The 17143-nt window shown below is 38.8% G+C and overlaps 1 protein-coding gene across 5 annotated transcripts in view; it reads left to right on the top strand.

Moving 5' to 3' along the window:
* The window catches only part of LOC129775560 (klarsicht protein), a 536788-nt gene that overhangs the window by 470477 nt on the left and 49168 nt on the right, over positions 1 to 17143 (top strand). For all 5 annotated transcript variants that reach the window (XM_055780426.1, XM_055780425.1, XM_055780422.1 and 2 more), the window contains exons 5-7: positions 9264 to 9629; positions 9733 to 9861; positions 9928 to 10968. In XM_055780426.1, the coding sequence (XP_055636401.1) occupies positions 9264 to 9629; positions 9733 to 9861; positions 9928 to 10968 (1536 nt within the window). The remainder of the gene's footprint in view (positions 1 to 9263; positions 9630 to 9732; positions 9862 to 9927; positions 10969 to 17143) is intronic.

Raw genomic sequence — 17143 nt, 5'->3', positions numbered from 1 at the left:
ACCGTCGATAAAATGATTGAGAGCAATTAAATCGCGAACATCATTAGGACAATTATGGTAAGCCGAAGATACGAGTCTTTTGACAGCATCGGAATAGGTCGTGATGTCTTCACATCGTTGCTGTTGCCTTGACCGCAGCTGTGCATGATGCAGTCCTCTTCGGAACTCATCTCCGAAGCGTTGGTTTAGAGAATTTTTGAGAACATAATAATCGTTACGAATCTCTGGCGCGATATTTCGGAGGACCTCGAGTGCAGGGCCTCTCAGCATCGCGGCTAAATATTTTGCTCGAAGCTCCATAGACCATCCATTGATATCGGCTCCCATCTCGAACGATAGAACGTAATCTGACCAATTTTTACTTCCATCGTATATGTCCGGAGTAATTTTTACATGTGATGGTATTCCGGTTCGTACGTTAGTTGCAGCTGCATACGTGATTTCTCTATGCTCGGCTGTTTGATCACCGATGCCACTGAAGCCCGGCAGTGCAGAAGTATTTGCACCAAAATGGGAGACGCTTTCACGTCGAGTGGGCTGAGGAGAGCTTTGGCCTATCGGATTCCCAGTGATTTGCATAGCGTTTAACGCTACACTGAAATCTTTTAATGCTGACAATGCATTCATTTGATTTCGCAGGTGATCCAATTCCACTCCATACTCCTGCGACTGCTCGTTCACTTCTTTTCGCAAATCATTAACTGATGATGAAACCGACGCATTAAGTTCCTCGAACTTCTGTATAAGATTCCTTCTGTCCTCGTCATCCTTCTTCTGCTTCTCGGTGAACATTACTTCAATAGCTTTGAGGATGTCACCTTCGGCACCGGCATGCTGAACATGCAGATTATTTACGGAAGGTGCATTGGTGGTAGGCAATGACATAACCAATTTCTGTATTGTGAGGATGCTTATACCCCACTTCTGACACCAATGTTACAAAATTTATTGGTTTTTCGTTTCTCCAATCACAGATGCGAATAACCTGTGTGTCCACAGACAGTTTGCTATTCCATAATCGACTAACTTTTATTAACGTCTACCTTTTCTTCCCCTACGAATACATCTTCTCATTATAAATTAGTTCGCACAGAGAGTATCCGTAAATTCCGTAACAATACAATGTATGAGAAATAAAGAATGTGATGAAGAACGTGAGATGCTGATACTGACACTGAGCTGAAAAATTTTAATAGTGTGCGTTTTCAATGTTAGCGATTTGTTCATCGCAAATTTTTGCAATTTTCCGAAAACAATATTCGCTAAAAACCAATCTGCGTTCGCGTCCATCCGCTACCGTTACATAACGGTCTGGATTTTTCCGGCGGAAACTTTCTCCTGTCATCCAATAGTGCGGAAGATTGCCCTTCATAAGCACGTTAAAGACCATCCTATTTTGCAAAAGAGTCGTCAGTTAGCCGCAGCAAGCCACCCCGCCAGCAGTTTTTTTTCTGCGTAAGTTTGCGAGGCACTCTATTTGCATAATCGTTCACTGACGTAAAACTGACACTAATGACGGGGCCTCTTTTGCGGTCATAAACGGAACCAATACGTGCACACAGTATGGGTCCCTCCTTCCGATCCGATCGTCGTTCGTCGGCATCTCAAAGGGTGGAACACTACGGATCCGCATGGAATTTCCGAATCTCTATCCCAGTGGTATCCTCAGCGCGCGCGCTCTGCACAATTATGTTTTCGTTCACTCATTAAGATATCGATCACGCGATGAAAGGTGGGAAAGCGCTCCAGCCACGCCAATGTTTTCGCCACGGTTATAAAACTGATTGACTGGCTGACCGACCGCGCGACTGCGGAAGGGTTAAGATTTTATCCAATTTCACCCCGAACGTGGTGAGCCATATTGTTTTCCGGATTCACTTTCGCCTTGGCAGAGAGACAGGAGAAACAGAACGGACCGTTGCGGTGGACTTACCCGCGTTGAGTTACCTCATGGGTGGGCAGTGTACTTTGAATATGACCGGTCGACTTAAGTCAGATAAATAATCTATGGGCGCAGAAAAAAGAAGGGATGCGATATTGGTTAAATATGAGTACTAATTAACGTTTCACGCGCTCTTTTCTTCGTCAGGGCTCGGTGCGAACGGTGATAATGTGTTCCGTGGTGCGCTTGTTATAAAACAATTTACACGAAGCGGTTTTTTTTTCAGCGATCGGTGCTAACTTAGTGCAGAAAACAGCTTCGCTTCCGATGATCTCACTATGTATTCCAAAGCAATTGAACAAAAGCACTACCGGATCAAAAGAAAACAAAATTCTAAAACCTCAATTTTTTTTTTATCCCATTTATTTATTAGGCTCATTAGCATTTTAGCTGTAATAGAGCCGGGTTTTAATCGTGTACATGTACATATGTTTATGTTTCTATAAACTGTAGATTACACAGTAGTTAGTAGTAGCCATGTAGGCGTTAAGTTTTCTGTTCCATTACATTATGGTAAATTACACAGTAGTAGCCATTTCGGCGTAAGGGTATTCTTTCTGTTCTTCCATTGTTCAGCAGACCGGACAGCGGAGACAGTTGATATTGATCATTGTTGGGTTATTTATAGAACAGCAGCCCGATGTTTCTTGCAGAGCAGAGCAGTTGTATGGATGAATCGATCTAATTTCGACCGTGGATCGATCTCCATCGCTGATGATGTTTGCGTGGACGTAGTTATTCTATAACAACACAAAGATGGTCAATTGAGGGCCCTGAGTTTGAACTCACGACCGATCGCTTGGTAAGCGAACGCGTAACCAAGTGGCTACGAAGACCCCCTGAAACCTTAATTTATTCTAATACAAAATAAACCATCCGATGGGGTTCCCAAAATGCCTTGATCATAATTCATCGCTCAACTAGCCTTCCATTTATAATCCATGTTGTTGCATTGTCCGACATGAAACGATTATCAATTTCTTTTTAACCACAACGCACATTAAATCCATAAATTCTCGACTTGTTAAACCATGCTCTCCCTCTATTGCTTTGAGATAACTTTCGAACCGCGCGCTCGGCCATTAGAAGCGTTTATTAATCTTCGCCTCTTGAAATACAACGCCCACCACTGAATGACGACACTTAGAAGCAGCTTTTGAGGGCTCTCCGTTTCGTTTTCAGAAATGATCTCACATCCCACCACACACACACACAATGGTGAGAATTTCGGTTCTCGAAAAATTAAATACAAATCGTTTAGACAGCAATCCAATCCATTTACGCGTGCGTGTATTTTCGAGGAGCATAATCACAGCATCCATCGTCGTCTCAAATCATCGGCGTCGAATGGAAGACCTTGGGGAAGAGATGCGACCGACCGCACTTTATGAGGAGAGATTATCGGGTAAACATTTGGAGGTTCATTCAACCGTGGGTCACACAGAATCGGCCAGAGCGTGCGTTATTATGTGATTTTCTCCTTTCGATTTTCGTCTCGGTTTTTGATTTTTATTACAGCGCGCGAACGGCTCTCATTTTTTCGGATGGTCGATGAGGAATTTGTGTGATCTTGACCTGGTTCTGTGTGCGGGTCGTTTTCAGCGGAACGTGATTATGTGTGCATGATTTGAATATGAATATCATTGACCGTGAAATGGTGATGATGTTTTTTTTTGTTTGGGTCGTAATCTTACCTGCGATGATTGATATTTTAATAATGTTGGACAGTGTTCCCAGTTTCCTCCAAAATTTAACAGTTCCTCAGACCATAAAGATATTCTTCGGATGAAGAGGAACACAATAATATAAAAACAACTCGAATCGAACGATTCGTTCTCAATGGATGCGCGAACAAAAATTAGATAACATTTGGTCGGGGTTCTGCCAAAACGAACCAAGCGCCATTTTTTTCAAAATTGAGTTATTTACACCACTGGATGCAGGAAATAATAATCTATCGACTGTAAAATGACCATATTGATGATATTATGTTAATGGCTAGCATGTACTTGGTTCGCTCTGGCTGCAAAACAGCAATTCCAAATGAAATCGTCCTAAAAATGCAGATTTTAAAAACTTGTATTTTTGATTCCAATGAAAGTGTGTTTCGTTTGGGTTGGAGGAAATATGAGTTTTTCACAGCAATTGGGAATTTTTTGACTAAAGCGTAACTTTTGAAAAGGGGCGTATCGATTTTAATAAGAGAAATTTTTAATAATTTATATCTCAAAAACTATGAGTCGTACCGAAATAGTGTCTTAGAAAGAGTTATAGAGTATTGATGGTTGAATATGAAAAAATGTACACTGAGAAAAAAAATTAGTACTCTTTTTTTATTTACAAAATAAAAATTCAATTTGCTGTATCCAAAGTACATATTTTTTATTTTTTTTTATTTTTTCATACAAAATAGAAGCCATGCAGAAAATTTAAAAATGGGCCCAAGATGGTAAAACTATTTTTAACGAACTTTGTGGAACATGGAATAATTTTGTGAAATTAAAAATATGTATTATGACATTCTGTTTGTAACACGTGAGCGATAAAATGATAGATGTGATTAGACACAGTCAACTAGTGGAAGCTCAAATTTCAAATTGAAATATCTCAGAATAATGTTTTTGGCGCTTGGTTCGTTTTGGCAGAATCCCGACCATTTTCGCTTCACTGTGCATGCGCTACGATCGCGTGGGAAATAATTTTTTTTTCGAATTTTCCTATTTTCTTATTTTCTAACTTTTCACGCTATACAAACATTCTTTGTCCGGAAGCGGACACAACAATATAAAAACACCGACACGTTCTCAAGTGATGCGTGGACAAAAAGTTATATTTGTGTGTATATAAAACATGTGAAAAACCTTTGAGTACAAACTTATCGAAACAGAATTTATCATCGTTTCCAAACGTTGTTTTATTTAGCGACGGAACTCTGAACTCCAAATTTTGTAATATGAACCCTGAACTCTTTAGTCTGAACTGTGAACACTGAACTCTAAACTTTAAAATCTGAACGCTGAGCTCTGAACTCTCAACTCTGAATTCTGAGCACTGAACTGTACTTTTAACTCTGCACTCTGGACTGAATTCTGAACTCTCTGAACTCTTTTAACTTTTTGATCTCTCTGAACACTTTGAAGTCTCTGATATCTCTGAATCTGTATTATAATCTGAATTCTCTGAATTTTCTGAACCCACTGAATTCTTTGAACCCTCAGAACTCTCTGAACTCTCAAAACATTCAGAAATAAACATATTGAATTCAATATTGAAAACACAGTGCGAGAAATTTCTATAAGCGCACACGATATGTAGTAGTTGATCAGTAGACGGATCTGGAATATTCGATGAAATCACACTATCGATTTCCTCAGGGCGTATTTTTCCAACTAATCAAACTAAAAATGCTTGTATGAGATAATCTTCGATTTTGCCGTTCAATCGAATACATTCAGCAACGTGTGGGAGCAGAATACGTTTAATGATGTAATGAAACTCATTAAATACTTCTTTTTTTTTTTGAACATATGAGCCTTGATGTCATGTCAATGCGTTGCGTTTCGGCCTGGCAATAGCAAAGGCTGTGTCGGCGTTGCTCATGGTAGCGTCTCGCAACTTAATATATTAGTCCTCACGACGCTCCTGTTTATTATGTCGTAGGAATAGAAGTCGTTCGTTATCTATTTTCGCGTATACCTAGACCATGAATTGGTGGCATTACTCACGACATCGTAAAATGACGTTGTCATGAACGCATCGAATCATCATATAATATGCTTGAGCTTGAGCTTGGGTAGACTGTACAGTTCGTAGTTGCTCTCCATGATTGATCTGAACCAACCAAATTACACAAAGAACACACAGAATGACGCTTGGGACTAGCAAATCATTCTCGTTGTGCAATTTTCGGTGATTCGAGCTTTAAATGGTCAATAACGACACCGGCCACGTCCTTACAGTCACCAGAGGAAGGGAAGGAATGTTAGTATGATATTCGCCGCCCGAAGGCCAGAAGGGTCGCCTCTATAGCGTGGTTCCCTAGCGTTTATCATGGAAGGGATATTTGTTAGTGGGATAGGTTAAAAATCAGGATTCACTGCGGTAAGTGATGTGATTCTGTAAACGCTAACTCTAAACTGCTCGACGAAACGAAATCTCAAAAATCGAATGTATTTAAAGTAATACACAGCCGGACGTACGATTCTATACTTTCTGGAATATTATAACAATGAATATGATACGATTATATATGATTTCGACACCCGACAACGGAAGTTATCTATGAGAAACCTGTGAAGGTCACCAAGAAACCTCTCTACAATAAGAAGGATCTACAATACATATCGTGTCTTATTGACTCGAGAATATTCTATTTTCCACATATTTTGACATCCAACGACGGATGTTATGCATGAGAAACTTTCACTTGAAAGCCTATCTACAATAAAACGAATCTATAATATATTTCGTAAACTATCACATCACATGCTTTGTTGCTTTTAGAATATTCTAACAGCCGATTTTCTGAACTCTTGGAATATTTCAACACTCGACCTACATTGCCTACATTGTACTTCGTGATCAATCGCATCGCATACATGTTAACTTACGGAACATTTTGTTCACAAGGGTTGGAAGATTTTTCGTCAAACAAATTTCTTCCGACTTGCACTGAGGCTACTCATATTCTGGAGCTTGTCACTCAGAATACGTTCAAGGCATGTTGCTCGACAGAGAAATCTCAACTAATAAAAATCACGTAAGTAGTGTTGCCACTTGTGAGGATTTTTCCGGAAAGGTATAGATTTTTACGATTTTTTCGGTATAGGTTCGAAATTCTCGCTCGGCTGTTAGAAAAATATTCAGTCAATCAATCTAGTTTTCGATGAGTCGTGTAATGTTGGAATTTTCGTCTCTTTGTTTTCACCGAAAATTCTTTTTCAGAGTGAAAGAGATGTGGGAAAATCTTCCCCTCTGAAATTCAACGAGAATGCTTTTTCGTCTCTCATTTAGTACTGAAAATATGGAGCAAAAAATCAGAGCTAATTTTACCAATGTTAGCCTGTTTAGACAGCGTCTAAACGACCTGCATTTGGACAGCGTCTGAATTTTAAAAATATTAACCCATCTCATGTTCACTTCACGATGCCACCGCATGTTTCCATACAATATTTTCAGCTGTACTGAAGAAGTGAAAAACCATTATCAGCATCAAGGATTCACTGAAAACGAAACCATTTTTCTGCAATCATAACTCGCCGAAAAATATAAATCGGCTTAGCGCTTCTAGCGAGTATCGAAGAGAGCGTATAACATTCTCTCGTCTCCTATATTTTCAACTACTTTTCCCTGTGGGCGAAAATAGATGTTTTATTTCTCTCAAATTGGTAAGCATTTCAATCTCTGGTACAAATTAAGAATTGTTGTCCTACAGTACAGACAGGCACATATTTTTATGAAAGTAAAATTCATAATACGTGGCGATGATTAAGCAGATGAGAAAAAGGTTCGATTTCAACGATTTGACCCTCAAGGGTACTGTAATGTTAAATCCTAGAAATTTTCTCAATCCAACAATCATTAATGTAATAATGGAATTGTTTTTGGGTCTCTACGATGTGGATTTACAAAAGCAGGAGAACGAATGTTGCGCCTCAAAAATAAAATTGCTCCGTGATGAAATTACAGTTGTGATGTGCATGATTAGTGGACAAAAATAGGACTAGCAAATACATGCAAAAAAGGAGGCGATATATTACCAGCAAACATTAAATTAAATTACCAGCAAACATAAAAAAAACTTTTGCACATGCTAGGTCGCACATAAATTCGTATCAAATTACAATCGTATAAATTATCGATCAAAGAATGCATCTTGTTTATCCGAAATCGTATAAAATGCAAAAACACAATTTCCGCATCATTGATGGATTAAGTCGTATATCAGCATATCGATCATCTTAGTATAGCGATATGCGGAATTATATACGCTCATCCTATTCATTTTATATAGCATTGCCGGATCAAATCGCATATTAGTGTAAAAAGCATCGTTGTGTAAGGCTTTTTATGCGTATAAAATACATGTTTGATTAGTTTGGATGAACATGCGATTTATATTTGCGCCTTATACGACTATTGACCATATAAATACACAATTTGCTACAGACATAGAAAAAAAACGAATGTCAGAAAATAGTTTTGTGAGCTTTGATTTATAACATCACGACAAAACATTTATTTTTATAAGAATATTTATGTCACATTTTTTATATTTTATACGATTTCAGATATACATGATGTATACCGAACAAACATGAAATCGTATCAATAGCCATAATTTGAGGTGTCCAAGACACGTCCAAGACACATTTGGATGATATATGATATACATAACTGGCCTATACACACAAAAATGTAGGAGATATACGTTATGTCATATTTTATACGCATATAAAGCCGCATATTACGATATGATTGTTATACCGATATACGACATAATTCATTAACGATATACAAAATCGTGTTATTGAATTTTATAGGATTTCGGTTTTGCATGATGCATTCTTTGATTGATATTTTATACGATTTTAATTTGATTCGAATTTATATGTGACCTAGCATGTGCAAAAGTTATACGATTTAATGTTTGCTGGGTTATTTTATGACCATTTTAAATTGAGACTGTGTAAAGGCTCTGTTCGTTTGAAAGGAAATATTGCATGTAGATTCTATTTTTATAGTAATTTCACATTGATTTCACAGTGTTCAAATTACTTCATGCTTTTAGAATATTCAATTTTTTTTTTAAATTTTGGTGAGTCGGAAACGGTACCCAGTAATATTCCAATGAAAATGTAAATTAACATATTTCGACAGGAAAGACGTTTTGCAATATAAAAGCTCCAATAAGTAGTTCTATTTTACAATAAGTAGCCTCCACCTCGTGTAAGAGATCTTTTAAAAATCGAAATAAGTCGAATCAAAATGGACTAATCCACTAATTTGGCGTGGAACTGCACCTATGGAAAGATGCGAATCGAGGTTACAACAGTATACCTCAAAACATCGACGAATCACATTACCGTCTGTATTACTTTTCGATGTCACATACTCTTATTACAATTTCTCGTAACCTTGCCTTTCTGCGGAAGAAATCCACTTTGTAAAAGACCCACACCATTCGAATTAGCACTCCGCCGAAGATGGGCAGTGAATTTCTCCCCGGTTATGACACCATAACTCACTTTACACTTGTTTCTTTCTCCCTCACATATCTCAACTAATTGGTTTTCGCTTTTTCCCATTTTTTTCTTTGCAGGAGATCTACCGTGAAATAGAATCCAATTCGCGGGCAGTAGCGGCGTGTGTACGTGCATACGAGCGCAAGTCGGCCAAGGCTAGCAAATTTTGCGCTAACGTCTCGGGGATTTCCAGTCTAGCGTCTTCTACATCGACGGGCGTCAATTGCGGTGGACCAACTTCCGGCTCTGGATCCCTAACACCCGAAGTAGAAGCCCACAACGGCACAGGGCAGAAGTCGGGTGTCACAAAGCAGCTCAGTGGTGGTGCTAAGCCGAAGGAAAACAGCGTGGTAAAGGGGCTCGAAAGACGCTATCACCTGTTATATCTAAAGGCTTTCGAAATTAAATATCTACTCGAGCGATTGCTAGATAACAAAGCTTCGGTAAGTGCGAACGACTAATCAATACTGCGTCTCTATCCCCAATCGATGCGATAAGCGCGCGGGTAATACGGTACCGATATAATTGATTTTTTGCAACCCACAGAGCTCAGATAACAACGCCAGTCTATCGGATACGGATGAGGAACCGGCCAACAAGTTAGCCCGACTCGGCGATTCCACCAGCGGTAAATCAAAATCACCGGATTCCGTGAAGAATGACTGCATTAGTGGCGTAAGTACCTATGTCTAAGCGTACTCCGGAATCCATTTAATGAGTTCTCGTTTTCCTCCATTGCAGGAAGAAGAATGGGGTAAAGTGAAGAAACTCTCGAGCGCTGGTTTCGATGCCGATTCCGAGGGCAGCGATTGTGAGATTGTACCGAACATTATTACCTACCATAGTCAGCAGGAGCAGCACGGCTGCGGCAGTTCCAAGGCTTTCACGACGGCCATAACTAGCAGCAGCGCATCACCGGGCATGTCTTCCTTCGCGCTGAATCAGCCGGAAGCGGCGACTGCACACAGTCCTATACTAGAATTAGATAGCCATAATTTGTCGCTGATCACTAACAGCAGCAGTACTACGACGGCCTACACTACCAATACCCTTGCCGATATCAGTGATGATGGCCCCCTAGAAGTGGTCGCCACGGACAACGTGGACGGCATAAATCGGGAGCCCAGCGCACAAGACTTGATCAACAATAATGGCAGTCGGAATTTCAACGGGGATGCCTCTAGCCAACCTCTGAAGAAAGCTCCCAGTGAACAGAAGCAGCTAGTCCGCAGCACTGGTGGTCAGCAGGGAAAACAGAAGCGCAACAAAATCAACGATTTGTCCAAGTTCAATCGATCCACTCGGAAGTCGAAAAATTGTGCCACATTTTACTTTAAGCATCTCGACACCGATTCCGAGCTGAACAAAGACTCCAGCGAGCGCACCAAATCGGAGGAATCGACCAGCTCGTCGGAGGGTGACGAATGGGTGTACAACAATGGCAGCGGCGGTGACGAAGGGGGCGTCCAGGAGGGAGAGGCTAGCCAGGACAGTGGCTCGGATCCAGTCCAGGCGACCGAATCGTCCAATGCGGTGAAATTGATTTCGTTGAATGAAGAGGATGAGAAGGAGAACAACCCAGGAGGGGAGGAAAGGGTTGACGGACCTAGGCAGAATATGATGGCGAAAGATTCGAGATCGAAAAGGAGTTTGGATTTTTCACATGACGCGAAACTCAACAGCCGAGCGCTGATGATGACTTCGATCGGAAGCTTCGGCAAGAGCACCGAGTCGGTTGACAGTGGTGGCAGAAACGGTGGAGGATCGCTCATTACGTCGAAGGTAAGTGGAACCCTGAGGATTTGTTGAGGTGTGTTGGGGTTGATATTGCTGTCGATAGTATGATTCGCTTCGCTGGGCTGTGAATATTTGAGACAAAGCTGACATTTTTTTTTGGTTGGAGAGTGCTTCACAGATACTCTTCGGAATGAAAGTTTCGGGCCTCGTCCTTTAGATGTCGTCGTTGCAACTTGACCAGGTTGTCTCGGTATCCATAACGTTTGCATGTCCACTTATTGAGCGAATGGGTTCAATCTCAGAACACCCTCCAATGAATGATCTTCTGGTTCGAATAAAACCAAATTTTAATAATATAGCCACTTGTAACCAACATCAGCGCATCAACGGACAAACCATAATCAGAATTAAGGTCATCGAGATGCATTAATTACATGATTTAGATATATAAATCTGATACGAGTAGCGTGCAAGATTGATGTTTATAATATTTGTAAGTGTTATAATCCAAAAAAGGTCTGAAAACGTACCAAATAATTATCTGGTGATTGATTAAATGTTAGCTCGAATGAGGTTCGATTTTTTAAACTTTTAAAACATGTGAATCCGTGAAAATATCCTACAAAACTACTGTGAATCATGAAAAAGACAATTTTATTTATTTGAAACATTTGAATATCTGATTTGACAAAGGTGCGCTGTACTAGAGCATTCTAAACAGTGGACAAACCAAGATCATATTTTAGACTGGACAAACCAACATCATTTATCTTACGTCTATTGGGCAAGAAAGTAGTGGTTATCTTTAATTTGCAAACAAGAATACACAATAGATTTTTCCAATAAACAAAACTTCAAACAAGGAGAATTATTTTTTCCAATATGCCCTATACGGCCCAATATTAGACGCTATAACTCGTTTGAGCCCCGGAACTTTTCATTCCTGTAGTGTTTTCTCACGTGTAAGATTACATGCTTGTTTGCTTGACAGAAACAATTTGGAGGAAATTGGCATAATAACTTCTGACAATCGCCTAACGTTTTCTAATTTACGTTGACACGAAATTCCACTTCTTGTAAAATGTAATAAAAAAAAAGGAAAATGTAAGTTTAGAAATAATGTGGTATAAATTGATTTAAAACTATATATCAAATTTCATCACTTTTCTTTTTTTCATTTCATTTTATTTGTCATGATTTTTGTATTGATACTCGAATTGCGAAAGGTATGCGTTACCGGATGTCAATATGAACTTGAGAACATGGTAATAAAAAAGGGTATATATGGGAATTTACAAGTTTATTTGAGAGTTTTTTTTTCGGGAATTTGCGTTTTTTTTCGAATGCTATGCAAATTTATATTCTCGCATTCAAAGTAGGCCCCGTCTGAAGCAATGTATTTTTACAACGCTGTATTCTAAATTTGCTTATGTGAACTGACACAGCAAATTCTTTTTTATGTATTCAATACTATCAAAACGGGTCCCACGAAGCGGTAATTAGAATATTGGGAATAGGATAAAGTCACACCCATGTTTCGTCGCCAGTAATTATGCGTTAAATGATCGTGGAATCAGAATTTTATTCGTTCAAGCATGTCTTCAGTCACTTGATTGCGATTAAATGTGTGAAGCAATTTCAGCTCTTTCGACACTAGTCGTGCTGCGACTATTCTCATGCCCAAAACATCAATGTGACGAACGAACTCGTGAGAGGTTCGGGCTAGCTCTCTCAAACTCAAATGACAATTTCAGAGCACGATTCCTTCTATTTTTTCGATGTTTTCATCAGTTGAAGAGGTGGATGGTCGTCACTTACGTGACAAATTGTTCATCTCTTCTCGGCCGTCTCATACCATTCATGCTCCCGAGTTTTTGACATAGTTGTGTCCCCAAATGTGCTCTGCAACATTTTCAACTCAAAAAGAAAATGCAACACAAAATAATATCTTCGACAAATAGAATTGTTCATATCAAAAAATCGCCTAGCAAAAAAAATTAACTTGTTCTTGATGGCGCTGTAAACAACTAATCGACGGATCGCGTACAATATTGACATTAATACCACTGACAGTACAACCAACTTATTACAAAAGTGTTTAGCGAGAAGATTTAAAATTAAAAATCCCTGGTACAATTAGCAATATGAGAACGTTAGTGCCATCCAAGAAGAAGAAGAACATAATTTTTGTAGATGGTGACATACAAAATATTTTTTGAATCACTATTTTGAGATTATGTTGCGGATAAAACTTCGTCGTTTAGGAATTCATCTTCTTAAAAAAATGCGTTTTGTTCCCCTTGTTTTCGAACATTTATGCCGCAAGACGATTAAAGTTTTGAGAAATCTAAAACAATTTGAGGCTTCATAGTCTTTTTTATACTGAGTGCTTTTAGGGACATAAAACAGAAATTGAAACAGAACAGAGATAATTGTTATTAATTTCCCAAAAATTGGCTTTAATCGGAAGATAAAGCTAATTTTTATTTGAATAAAAATAAAATTCAAATAAAAAAATTCAATTTCAATTTAAGTATCAGGAACCAATCGAGTTCCGACGTCAATTTTGAAGTTACGCACAATAGAATTTCAACATAGCAAAAAGAAGCCTTTAGTCTTCTTTATTACACTATGACACAGATGGAGTAGCCAGAATAACAGACGAATCATATATATGAGGTGCTATTCTCATCATTAGTTCATAATCAATTTTTAAAGGTAATTTTCGAAAAAACTGTAAATTTTGTGAAAAATCAAAAAAAAACTGTAACTACAGATTCTTGAATTCAACTGTTGACTGGAAAATCTGTTTAAATACAAAATAATCAGATTGGCAAACCTGAACAGTTACTTGCAAGAAAAGATATTGAAATCATAAAGCGATTTGTGACGAAAAAATTAACTTGAAAATTGATTTTGAGGGTCCACGAGGTCTAAAAATTGACCCCCATTAATTAACACAAGTTCTTGATTGAAAATTTCAAGAGACAGTATAAGTTGTGTCACGTGATCCAACATGATTTCTAGTAGAAAATATTGGCTGTCAAAAAAGTCCTGCGGTATTTTTTTTGAGTTTTCATTTGTTCATAAAATTACAAGTTACAATCATCTGTTTCAAGTCAAATATGCGCCGTTTTGTTCGATGACTTGTTCCCAACGAGATGCCAACTTCATAATACCCCTGTCATAGAAGCTCGCTTCTTTATTGGCAAAAAACTCGGATAGCCAATTTTCACAGGCCTCTTTTGTGGCTAACTTCTGACTACCTAGCTCGTTCGCCATGAACAAAATCAGGTGGTAGTCACTTGGTGCAAGGTCCGGATTATACGGCGGATGCAAAAGAACCTCCCATCCGAGCGTCCATAGCTTCTGGCGCGTCACCAAAGAAGTGTGTGGCCTGGCGTTGTCCTGATGGAAGACAATGCGGCCTCTGTTTATCAAAGATGGCCTCTTCTTCATGAGTGAGTTTTTTGACAGCCTAATATTATTGTCGTACTTTTCAAAAGTTCGCATAAGATAAAAATCTGGCAAGTGCATTTGGTATTTGCGTTCTGGAATTGGTTGAAACTTGAATACACTCATTTACTAATTTAATTCAAGAGATTACATTAGTAGAAATACAAAGAAAGGACATGATTTGAAAAAAAAAATTAACTTGCGATATTTATATATTTTTTTTTCAAAAATAAACTACCTACTCCAGTATTTGTAAGTAGTTTGTATCAACTCGTATCAACTTAAATTGATATTCATATAATTTTACATCTTTTTATTTTGTTGAATTATGATGAGAAAATAATGTCAAGTTTACTAGCTTAACCCATGCTCGCCAGACTTCCAAATTTGTCTGGAATCTTTCAGGCTTTGGTAAAACATCCAGATCCAGATCAAACCATCCTTTGACTAGTCCAGACTTTCCGCAGTTTTCCCATTTTTTTCCAGATTTAAAAAAAAAACATTAGGCAATCAAATTTGACTTTATTAAGTTGGTTTGGAAAGTTAGTTTTTGCTAGTTTTATTGAAACAGTTATTAAAAATGGCATCACTGAATTCATCGAAGGAATTGGGAGGCCAGACCGAAGTGGCTTTCTCAGAGCACCGATTTCTACAACGTATGTAGTAAAGACATAAAGTGTCTTGACGGATTGAAGGATTTCTTGAAGCATGCTGCGACTGAGAATCACAAAAGGGACTGCTGTGATGACGAATGTTCTCGGATATGGTCAACCCGAGGAGCCCATTAGTCATATGCAAAGCAATTTGTTCAGTTTGATTGTCGAAGAAATAGTCACTAGCCTTAAGATAGCTGAACACTGTTCGTCCGGAGGTCAAACAATTGACATTTTTTGACAGTTAAAGTTTGGTTTGATATTTCGACGAACACTATTTTGTTTACCACTCTCCAATTAACAACAGTGGCAAACAATGTCAAACATCGAACATGGAAAAATTTAGACTTAAATATTCAGGGTAACCTAAACATGTTCTGGCTGGTTCGATGAACAGACCAAAAAATATTTTAGGCATCCAATAACTGAATATTTGCTTTTCGTGTTTTGTGTCGAATATATTTGATCAGTACACGTTGGTCAAATTTTAGCTGTCAAAAATAGTCTAATGTTTGACTTCGGTCAAACAGTGTATGAGCCTCCTTAGTAGCCAGAACCAGCTTTTGGAAGGATTGTATACTGTTCGTGAATGATTGTTTTTATCACCTTAAACAGGTTACCGAAACGAATTTCAGATCGTTGCGACAAAATTGCGTACCAAATTCATTTGATTGGATATGGGGTGGATGGAGCAAGGACCATGGCTTCACTTAACTGCAGTCCCTTGCGTTGGTATGATGAGATTCAGGAAATTCTTGTATTAAAACCCTTGAAATTGCTGCATCCATGCGCGACTAGATGGCTTTCACTGGAAGCAGTGGTGCAAAGAGTGCTTAACAGATATGAACCACTCCGAATTTACTTTAGATTTGTGAAACATATTAATCATGCAAAAAACGTCAAAGCGGCAGACTAATATTTATTTCACATTTTTTTTTTTTTTTAATTCGTTTATTTTTACAGGCTCAGTTACTTAAGTTTAAAGGAGCCGAATTCTTAAATATATTTTTAAAACTATATATATATAGAAACAATTTTCTTACATCTATGGTTAGTAAGGTGGAAAACCGATTACTCGCGGTGTACTCGAGTTTAGAAGGGTGACATATTTTTAGGAGAAGGATGGGATATAAGGAAATTGTAACAATGTTGATGAGCACTCAATTCTTAAATCTATTCGTATATCTATAGTATATTTACATTTCAACTTATTCTACTATTTATAGCAAGGGGACGAATTACCCGCAAAGGAAGGAAAGGAGGGTATAAGGATGTAGGGACAATCACACACGAAGATCTATAGCTTTAAGGAAAACATATATATGGGACATGTAATCAAGGTCTAACCGAGCCAACACTGTGTGTGTGGGCTGTCTTCCTCGGGCCCGAAGGGAGTTTTCTAAATTCGATCTGGCGACCAGATACACCTCGCACGACCAAACAATGTGCTCGATGTCGTGGTAACCTTGGCCACAAACGCAGAGATTGCTGCTGGCAAGATTGAAACGAAAGAGTAGTGCATCTAACGAACAGTGATTGGACATGAGTCGGGAGAAGGTGCGGATAAAGTCCCGACTCAAGTCTAGACTTTTGAACCACGGTTTGAGGCTAACCTTAGGGATAATCGAGTGAAACCACCGGCCCAATTCATCTTCATTCCACTTGCGTTGCCAGTTAGCGATGGTATTTTTGCGAACTAAAGAATAAAATTCATTGAAGGCGATTTGACGCTGATAAATATCGCCTTCAATTGCACCTACCTTTGCCAATGAGTCAGCCCTCTCATTACCCGGAATTGAGCAATGTGAAGGGACCCAGACAAAGGTAATGACATAACAGCGTCTGGATAAAGCACTCAAAATTTCTCGTATTCTCTCAAGGAAGTACGGCGAGTGCTTTTCCGGCCTCACTGAACGGATAGCTTCGACAGAGCTAAGACAATCCGTTACAATGTAATAGTGTTCAACAGGTCGTGAGGCGACGCTGTCCAGCGCCCAGTATATCGCTGCCAATTCAGCAATATATACCGAGCAAGGATTCTGAAGACTGTGTGAGGTGCTAAAAAATACGTTGAACACTCCAAATCCTGTGGACTCATTCATAGAGGACCC

Source organism: Toxorhynchites rutilus, chromosome 3, assembly GCF_029784135.1.
Source record: "Toxorhynchites rutilus septentrionalis strain SRP chromosome 3, ASM2978413v1, whole genome shotgun sequence".
Taxonomy (NCBI): domain Eukaryota; kingdom Metazoa; phylum Arthropoda; class Insecta; order Diptera; family Culicidae; genus Toxorhynchites; species Toxorhynchites rutilus.
This window is presented reverse-complemented; position numbering and strand designations above follow the sequence as displayed.